At 38.5% G+C, this 10,325-nt stretch overlaps 1 protein-coding gene across 3 annotated transcripts in view; it reads right to left on the reverse strand.

The window, feature by feature from the left end:
- The window catches only part of TRIM55 (tripartite motif containing 55), a 44,088-nt gene extending 38,925 nt beyond the window's left edge, over positions 1-5,163 (reverse strand). For all 3 annotated transcript variants that reach the window (XM_056110689.1, XM_056110681.1, XM_056110698.1), the window contains exons 1-2: positions 4,867-5,163; positions 4,174-4,346 (exon numbers count right to left, since the gene is read on the reverse strand). In XM_056110689.1, the coding sequence (XP_055966664.1) occupies positions 4,174-4,346; positions 4,867-5,034 (341 nt within the window). In that variant the 5' untranslated portion in view covers positions 5,035-5,163. The remainder of the gene's footprint in view (positions 1-4,173; positions 4,347-4,866) is intronic.
- Positions 5,164-10,325: the final 5,162 nt, after the last annotated feature.

Genomic DNA, 10,325 nt, shown 5'->3' on the forward strand with positions numbered 1-10,325 from the left:
TATGAAATTAAGTTGGGAGATCATGGCCATCATTATTAAAACTCAAAAATCAAATAGAATAGGAAATATTATAAATTATCTATAGTAAGAAAAGCTATTGTTATGAGGAACTCTATTATATTGACATTTCTATATAAATGTATAAATGCATATCTATACACATATTATACACACCTAAAGAATGAATGTATGTCACTGGATCACAGTATATACATTGTATTGTGATATGGGGATTAAAAAATTCATAAACTGCTGATAATGCAGTGCTGGTGATCAAGCCCAGGACTTTGCATAAGCAATGCAAGAGCTTCGCCATATTCCCAGTCCATCCATCGATTTAAATGGGTGAGATCATGTATTTGCAGGCTCAAATCTTGTGAGGAAATTATGTGAACAGCTAGCTTCAAGATTTTAGAAACTGATTTCACAAAAGAAAATTTTTCCTGCTTTCAGTGGGAGACACTGAAAAGGGGACTTTTTCTACATTTCAGGAGGTTACTTGAGAATTTACTGCACAAAATAAAGCAGTCAAGTAAACCAACCAAAAGGAAACACAGGTCCCAGGACACAAAGAATTTGTCATTGGGAAAAGTAAAGGCAAACCTGGTCAGGGCACAGCCCTCATCACCTACAATGAAGTCAAAGGTTTAAAATAGACATACCACCCAATCGAGAAGAGATGAACAGACATTTTCCTGAAGACAGACAAACAGATGGCCAATAACCACATGAAAAAGTGCTCATCATCACTTATTATCAGGGAAATGAAAACCAAGAGTAAAATGAGATGTCATTTGACACCAGTAAGAACAGCACACATCAGAAAAACTGGAAACAATCTATATTGGCAAGGATGTGGTACAAAAGGAACACTCGTTTACTGCTGATGGGAATGTTGTTGCATTCAACCCCGAAGAAAAATAGTATGGGGGCTCTTTCAGAGAAGTAAAAATAGAGTTATAATATGATCCAGCAGTTTCACTTCTTGGTATCTATCCCCAGAACAGAAAAAATATTCATTCTAAAGGACATTTGCACAACACTATTCATTTCAGCATTCAAAACAATATCTAGAATATGTATGATTAGGTGTCCAACAGTAGAATAGATAATGAAACTATGGTCTGTGTGTGTGTGTGTGTGTGTGTGTGTAATGGAATATTTATACAATGGAATACCATGCATTTGTAAGGAAGGATATAATAATGCATTTTGCTGAAATTTGGATGGAATTGGAGAATATAATGTTAAGTGAAGTGAGTCAAAAGAATGACAACTACTGGATGATCTCATTTTTCTACTGTATATAGAATAACAGAAAAGGGAATGCATGGTCTCAAAGAGGGGATGCCTAGAGTAGCCTTGACCCTTAAGCATATAATTGAGGAGCACTGGAAAGAGAAGCAACCAAATGGGGTAATAAAAAGAGGAAGTTTACAGAGTAAGGTTCAGTGTCTCGAGAACATTGGTCTTATAAAGATGTGATATATGTATATATTTAAACTACAGAGCCAATAATCTATAAAGATGAAATCCAAACTACAATAATCAAACTTTAAAATGTGCCTGTTGAAGAGGCAGATAAGGTTCTGTGAGGGAAATCTACGGACATGTAGAGAGAAGTAGATACTTCTCCAGCGATGAGATTGGTGTTGGAACATTCCACATCTGAAACTCAGCTAAAAATAACTGTAGATTATGGTACTTTAATATCTAATGAAATTAAGCTTTTAGATGAAGACTTTAATAAGATGAGAACAATAACAGTCACAGTTTCACTGGATTGTTCTAGTTAACAAACTTCATGTGTAAAGCATTCTTAACAATGTTTCACAACATACTCAACAATGCTAGTTTTATTTACATTTTACATCTTTTAATTGAAAATATATGTATTTTATTTCATTTAGTTTTTTGCAAAGGTGGAGATCAAGTCTAGGGCCTCATACCTATGACACATATACTCTACCACTGAGTCACATCCCTGGCTACGATAATTTAATAGTAATTGTCATTATGGTGCTCATACTTTATATATTGTTTCTTCTCTTGTCATTCCACTAACTGAGGCCAATCAGCATTATGTAAACTTTAGATTAGAGGATCAGGCTCTTTGGAGACCTATGATCTCCAGCCTTTTTGTGGATGATCAGAATTGACTCCCTCCGATCGGCATTGTCCCCAGCTTTCTCTTTACTCTCAGCCCAATGACTGTGGCTTCAACCTGGGTTCATCTCACTCTGTGTATTCAAAGTATTTTGGTTTTGTTAAATCCTCTAAGACTCAGAGTTCGAGTTGGTAAGATAGCTAGCCTTCAGAAGGGAACAACTAGGTATATGTTTAAACAAGTGCCCGAGCCCTCTATGCAACATGTGGTTCTACTAATAAGTAAAATGTCCCAGAGACCAGTCTCAAGTTTAATACAAACATCAAAATAACTTGATATCACAAAAACACTTGGCTATGAACTTCATCATTGGGTATTTGGCTTATTGCTTTTAAATAATTTGCTTGCCAGAGTACTGTTTGGGGTAGATGAAAGTACAACAACTTTATTGTTAAATCAGCATGTTTCTTGTAGTTTTATTAGTGCCACAACTTTTATCATCTCTTCTCTGGATTTCCTGATAATGTTATTATATCACATCTTTCAAGCTCCCATTGTGGCAAGTAATAAAACAGAAATGTTGCTAATATTTATGGTGGTGATTTGACAGAGACTTAGGGAGGAATTGTTTTGTGCAAGGCACTGTACTGGGCTCTGAATTAGTCACTACATACATTTCCTAATTATTGGCTAGTTAAGGGGAGTTGGGGGGGTGAATGGGAGGAGACCCTGGGACAATGGCGAAGAAAAGTGGCCACTCTGATGGAGGGTATGGTATTTAAACATTGAATGCATAAAACACTATTGTTAACGTAAATCAGGATGCTTCAAATAGAATTTAAAATATAATTAGCGAGTTATTTATGGATTGGCTAATTTTTAAGAAGCAGTGCATATATTTGCATTCTAAAGTAGTGAAATATAATGGCTTCGTGAAGAAATAGCAATAACAATAGTACTTTCTCTCTTGTTAAAATGTTTTGGAAGCAAGGGATTACAGCCAACTCCCATATTTCTGCAATATGCCATCAGTAATTATTCTTCTCCAATTCCAGCTATATCCTGACACTCTCTAATTTAGACTGGAATCTTAAGCAGAAACTAATAACCATAATGATGATAATAATTGCATGTTGGATTTATAGAACAGCTTTCCTTCTAAGAGCATACGGCTCTTAGAGTCCTCCAGATGTTCCATAAATACATGTCTCCTCAAAAGAATCACAATGAGGTCATTCTGAATAGTCCAATAGTGCTATCAAGCTTTGTGGACCAGACTGACCTGTATACAATTGGAAGGTTCTTCACACCATGCCTTCTAGGAATGAACCCCTGCAGTACTGTGTCTGGGGCAGGAACATTGTAGGCATTGTGATTCAATGAGCAAGTAGTATTTTTCTTTTTAGTGAATGGATATATGTACTGTATGTCAATCAATGGGTCAGTGCTGAATATAGGCAGCGAACACAACCTAGGCAGCTGGAAACATAACCTAAACTCCATGATTTTTTTTCCCCTCTAAAATGTCTCTAAATTTCAAGTTGCTAAAGGGTGGGACCATATCTTGCTTCACCACCAGAGTTAATACTATGAATAACTACCTTAGAGGAATTTTTTTATTATAATCATCTAGATAATTTTAAAGTTAGACCATTTAGACTAGGAGGTGGATTATATTGGAAGATGGCATTTCTGTTAATAGTCACCATCTTTTGCTATATTTTTTTCTGCTCTAAATAATTTGATGCTGCAACAGTCACAAAATCCCTAAAATAGGTGAAGTACAAGTATAGATCAGCATTATGTATAATTCGACACCATTATATGGAATGGATTAATGGTAATGAATCACTTCATTCTTTTATATGTAGAAAAATAATAATCATAGGCCCCAATTTTTTTCTCTCCTCACAAGAGAATCCTCCTATTGGGAAGGACTGACTTGGAAAAATATTTTCCTATAAAACTATTGGTTCATGATTTGTAAATAAGCAATCATTGTAGTGGTCCACTAAAACAAACAAATAAAAAAAAACTTTAAATGGGTTTGACTGATGAAACAATACCTGGTAGATTCCTGCTTATAGATGTCAATGATATTTTCCACCAGCAGATTTCTCTGAAGTCCATATATCCCATGTCGATCCAAAACCACTTCGTGTCTACAAGATGGGCAGCGGAATCGGCCCCCTGATGCCACAGTTGTACCTCCTCTTGTGGGCAAATATGGATTAGAGGCCTGTTCTTGCCAAGCAAGAAAAGAGAAATTGAGTAATGCCACAGGTGACTTCTCTGATCTGACTCTATGATCTGACTCTATCAACACCAGCTTGTACTTTCAGTTTGCTGTAGAGAATTCTTTGGGCCTTATCAGCAAAGGTCCAAAACACAGAGCCAGCCCTTGTCTACTGTCAACTGCAGTATGTCATTCTCAGCAAGATATGCTTTTTCATGCAATTGGGAGCTTTTTCAAAAGCTCCCAATCAGAAACTATAACATTAACATTTTGATCAGTAATTCATTTACAGTTTTGGAATGAATTCAATGATTGGGGGGGGGGGAATGGTACTTAGTTATCAATCAAGGTTTGGGGATTAAGAAGCAAAGCACAAAGCAAATTCTTTCTAATTTTCGTTATTCTTGAATGTGACTGCACTTTAAAAAGTCATATAAAGAAGCTCATCTCAAAATGAAGTAAATCATATGGAGGGAAAGGAATCTTTTCTACCACCACCCTTCCACGTCCCACACAAACCTACCTGGAAAATGTCACTGGCACATTTCCTACACAAATTATGCTGGCAAGGAAGAATAACCACAGGTTTCGTGAACATCTCCAAGCAGATGGGACAGATGAGTTGCTTCTCCAAGTTATCCATAGTCTGCTGCTCTTTGGAAAACGACTTGTAATTCAAAGATGCGCTCATCTCCTGGCCGTCCCCGTTGGTGCTGCCAGGCAAAGGGTTCCCAAAGGGTTTCTGCAAGTGTTTCCTGGAAATAATTTCGAGGATTGTGTGATCAAGTGTCCTTTCTGTTTCCTTCGGTGGAAGACATTGTTTCAGGTCCCGGTTCAGAGTAGGTGCTGGAGCTGTTTTTAGCAGTTGGGGGGATGTCACGTGACAGCTGGCTGACTTGTCCATAAAAGCCAGTGACAGGCAGATGGATTTTGACAGGTGACAGAGAACAGGCGCCAACATTCTTTCTCCAGGGGAGTAAAGAGAGTGGGTGGAAAGGAGGATTACAAGCCTCTTTTAGACTGGGTTGTGAGGAGAAGGAGGTCAAAGCTGACAGTTGTCAACAGCAAATGCCAGTGTGCATGCCTAGTCACTGAGCCATCCACTATGTGAGTACTCAATAAGAGTGTGGTGACGGCTTTTCCATGACCAGAGAGGATACAGCCCTGGGTCTAACTGTATGATGAGGACCATTTCCACCCTGAGAGTTGAGAAAGAGTCATCAAAAGTGGCATGATCGTACCATCTTAGGTGAAAACAAACCAAAGGTATCTGGGAAATCTGTGTCCTGCTTGGGAATGTGGCTCATACATCCATATAGAGCACATATAGAGCACATACCTCACATGTGTGAGGACCTAGGTTCCCTGGAGCGAAGGGGAAAAAGCAAATCATTATCCTTTCTCCACAGAGTAATATTCTAGAGAAAGACTTGCTTACTATTAAATAGTAGATCTCTTTGAGGGTTGTGGTCTGAAGAAAATTTTGACAACTGATTTCAATGGTGGGTGCAGTAATTCTATATGTCAACATAAACATTAGCATTATTGTGTATTATTTAAATTCGGTATTATTTACATATTTAAATTATGTGTTATTTAAATTACATAAACTTTCAAAAATAGCTGTTTTCTTGCTTTTAGCCTGGAAGTCTATACACACCAATTCCAAAAACCAGCTGATGATACAACTGCATTTAAAGTTGTCTAAAAAGACTATAAAATGCACTTTTCTCTTCCATAGTACTCTCTCTTTTCCCAATTTTTTTTGTGTTCCCCATGACCCTTATTCACCCAAAGCACAAAGAAAATTGGACAATCTTTAACTTTTTAAAAAGTTAGTTTGGAACAATGACTAATAATGGCATGGTAACTAGCAGTGGGTGGCAGATCCAGTGCCATTATTAAGCAAAAGTGGAGTTCTGCTTCTAAAACCATTGTTTCATAGGCTCTAAAACACAGTACCTACAACCCTTTGCATTTATATCTTTCTCTAGTTTTTTTACTTGTTTGTTTTGAGAGGCAAGGGTGAGGTGAAAGAAGTTTGGGACACACCCCATGCCCTTTAGTGCTCAGGGGCTATTCCAGGCTCTGAGCTCAAGAGTGACTCCTAACTGTACCTTGGGGACTAATATGGGGTGCCAGGATCATGGGGCATGGTATGATGCACAGACACATATGACAAGTGCCTTATCCCCTGTACTCACTCTGACATCTCCAAGTTAATTTTTAAAAAATATGCTCTATCCTGATATTCTTGGTCTGCCTGTGAATCATAAGCAGCAGGTCTGATATTTGCCAGGATTTTGTGAAACCAGTGTTTCATCAATACATATTCTAGTTAAAAAATTTAAACCAGGGTTTGGAGAGATCATTCATAGAATTGGAGCGCTTGCTTTGAATGAGAGGTTCAATTTCCTACATCACACAGTGCTCAAGTACTGCTGAGTACTCAGAGCCTACAGTAGCCCCTGAGCATTTCAGGGTGTGGCCCCAAACATAAATAAATACATATAATTTAAATCATATAAAAATCAGTGTCTTCTCCTTCACTGTTGGTGGGAATGTCGACTGGTTCAGCCCTTCTGGAAAACAGTATGGACGATTCTCAAAAAATTAGAAATTGAGCTCCCATTTGACCCAGCAATACCACTCCTGGGAATATATCCCAGAGAAGCAAAAATGTATAGTCAAAGTGACATCTGCACTTGTTTGTTCATTGCAGCACTCTTTACAATAGCCAGAAACTGGAAGAAACCTGAATGCCCAAGAACAGATGACTGGTTAAAGAAACTTTGGTACATCTACACAATGGAGTACTATGTAGCTGTTAGAAAAGATGAAGTCATGAAATTTACATACAAGTGAAAGTATCATGCTAAGCGAAATGAGTCAGAAAGAGAGGGATAGACATAGAAAGATTGCATTCATCTGGGGGATATAAAGTAACAAAATATGAGATTAATACCCAAGAATAGCTGAGATCAGCACCAGGAGGATTACTCCATAACTTAGAGACCAGCCGGGTATCCTAGAGGAAAGGGCAGTTCAGATAGAGAAGGGAGCACCAAATAAAGGGTGTTTGGAGGATCCTCCCAGGAGGGGAGATGCATGTCGAAAGTAGACTATGGACTGAACATGTTTGCCACTCAATGCCTCTTTTGCAGACTACAACACCCAAAAGGAGAGAGAGAACACAGGGGATTGCCCTGCCACAGAGGCAGGGGGCGATGGGGGGATGGGGGTGGGGGGATATTATCCATGGTGGTAGAAAATGGGCACTGGTGGAGGGATGGGTATCTGATCATTGTATAATCGAAACCCAAGCACAAAAAATTGTAAATCTACAACTGTACCTCATGGTGTTTCACTAATAAAAAAAAAATCAGTGTCTTATGTGATGAATTTGTAGACTTATTTATTGATTTATAAACCTCAAACAATAGACACATATTGTGACTATAATCCTGATGTATGTATAATTACCAATAATCTTAATGCTTTGGGGCTGGAGCGATAGCACAGCGGGTAGGGCGTTCGCCTTACAAGCGGCCAACATGGCCGACCCGAGTTCGATTCCTCGGCCCCTCTCGGAGAGCCCTGCAAGCTACCGAGAGTATTTGATATGCCAGACACAGTAACAACAAAGTCTCCAATGGAGACGTTACTGGGCCCGCTCGAGCAAATCGACGATCAACGGGAGGGCCTTTACCTTTACCTTTACCTTAATGCTTTGAGTACTAAGAACTTCTTAAGGATGTGACAAGTTCCTATAATAATAATGTGTCTTCTTCTGTTATATGTATTCATAACATTTCAGGAATTGTTTGGAAAATTTTAATTCATTGCAGTAAAGAAGGAAATTCATGTTTTACTTAGTTATTTCAGCTCACCTAGATTTGGTTGCCTGTTTTTATCATTTCATGGGTTTTGGAAATCTGAGTACTATGTGCAAGTTATTTTCCTGGAAAGACAATTTCTACTGTAAAATGCATCTAAACAAAAGTATTCAATAATAAACATGTATCAGAGTCTATTCTTTTGATAAATTCTTGCTTTCAAAAACATGTATTGAGTGTTTGCATTGTGCTAGACTCTGAGGTTTGAAGACAAACAAGACTAAGGTCATTATCCTCCAGGAGCTCAGTCTGGTAGTATAGATCAACATATAGATCAATATATATATGCATATATATGTGTGTGCATATATATACACATATACATATGTGTGCATAAACACACACACATATATACATATATACACACACAGAAATTTAGTACAAAAAATGTGGTAAAATGCTAATAGAACTTTAGAGTTGGAGCAAATAGGATACTTCCATGGGTGGGATAACATTTGAATTGATCCACCAAAAAACTTAACAGATGGGCATGTAAATAGGGCATGGGCGGGGCTGTCCAGGAAAAGGAACAGAAGCAAAGAATGAATCTCAGGAGTGCCAGAAATACTCAGTGTATGATGCTTGGGACTAGAGTGCAGAGCATGCTGGCTTATTGACAGACTCTGGACACTGGGCTTAAGAATTTTTTAGCACTTAAATTACTAGTCAAGAGGAGTGGTTAAGCATTTTCTGCAGGACGTTTCCATGAGATCTGTTGTACATTAACCCTAAGTGTTTTGGGCTTCATCAGTGAAGTTGCCCCTTATCTTTCTCCCAGTGAAGCTCACAGGGAGCATCCCTAATCCCCTGAGTTTCTCTTTAACATTTCCTTTGTGTTTTATACCTCATTGTCACAGTTCCCCAAGTCAATCTTGGTTACTTATGAGCCAAAACTTTCTGGTAATTCTGGATTTTGTATTTGTAGTGAATTACTTGCTTTTCTATTTCCCCTATAGCCTTTTCATATTTTACTATAGAGCAATGTTCTTTGATTAAACACAGAAAGACCTTAATACTATACTCCTGATATTTGAGAGTTGATTGACTCTGAAATATAACTACTGGGCATAATTACTTGTTCATAATGACTTGACTCAGGCTTCAGTTGCTGTAGTTCCAAATATCCCAAAAGGGAGGTCCCACCGTGGGACTGGGATGGACCTGGGGCGAGTGGCAAAGCAGCCCCGGCATCGAAATGGGATATTTTAGAAAGCATAAATGCATGATCTTGATGCAAGTTGTTATGATTTAAGAGACAGGAACCCCATGGGGAAGGACAAGTTGAACTGACCTGAGAACTAAGTCTGGGATTTACAGTAAAAGCCTCGCTTGTTCTCAGGGCCCAGAGAATTAAGTTTTGGGATCTTTAGCTCTTACTGTGCTTATCCAAATGACTGAAAGTATTGGTAAGAAGTAGAATTAATTGTTTGATTAACTGACTTAATTGTTTGATATATACTACTAGGAGAGAGAAAAGCAATATAGATATCCCTAGAAGATAGAGTGTCTCCTTGAGTTTCTCCCCTTGAGAATTGCCTCTGCTGGAATGTTTTACCTCTGTAAATCACACAGACATGCAGCCCTACACCTCTGGTCCCTTTGGATGTTCTATAAGGATGCTAGCAGCTCTGCATTAAATGGGCCATTTTTACCATCAGGCTGTGGTCCCCTTCTCTCTGTCTCTCTGCTGGGAAGGTCTGGGGAGGATGGGAGGCAGCTCTCAGCCACAGAATGCACACGTGTTGCAGCAGCACCCACTGCCATGTGAACTCATAAGATCTGTGTTGGTTAGATAAATCTCCCATTGGTGGTTGGGATAGATTAAAGTGAAGGAAACTTGGCTAAAGACCAAACAGGATATTATTGACAAGAGCCTAAGTGAAGGATCATGATGCCTGAGTGGTTGGCAATGGCAGTGGGGAAGGAAGGGAGGAAATGAGCTCTAGTTAGGAAAATAGAATGCACAAAGGAACTCAGACGTCCTGAGTCTGAGCAGCCGTAGAGATACTGCAGCATAAGTAAGAGGGTAGACCTGAACAGCTTTCTTTTTTTTTTTTAATTTTTATTAGTGACTAACCAAGAGATA

The sequence above is a fragment of the Sorex fumeus genome, unplaced genomic scaffold (assembly GCF_029834395.1).
Source record: "Sorex fumeus unplaced genomic scaffold, SorFum_2.1 ptg000002l, whole genome shotgun sequence".
NCBI classification, from domain to species: Eukaryota; Metazoa; Chordata; class Mammalia; order Eulipotyphla; family Soricidae; genus Sorex; species Sorex fumeus.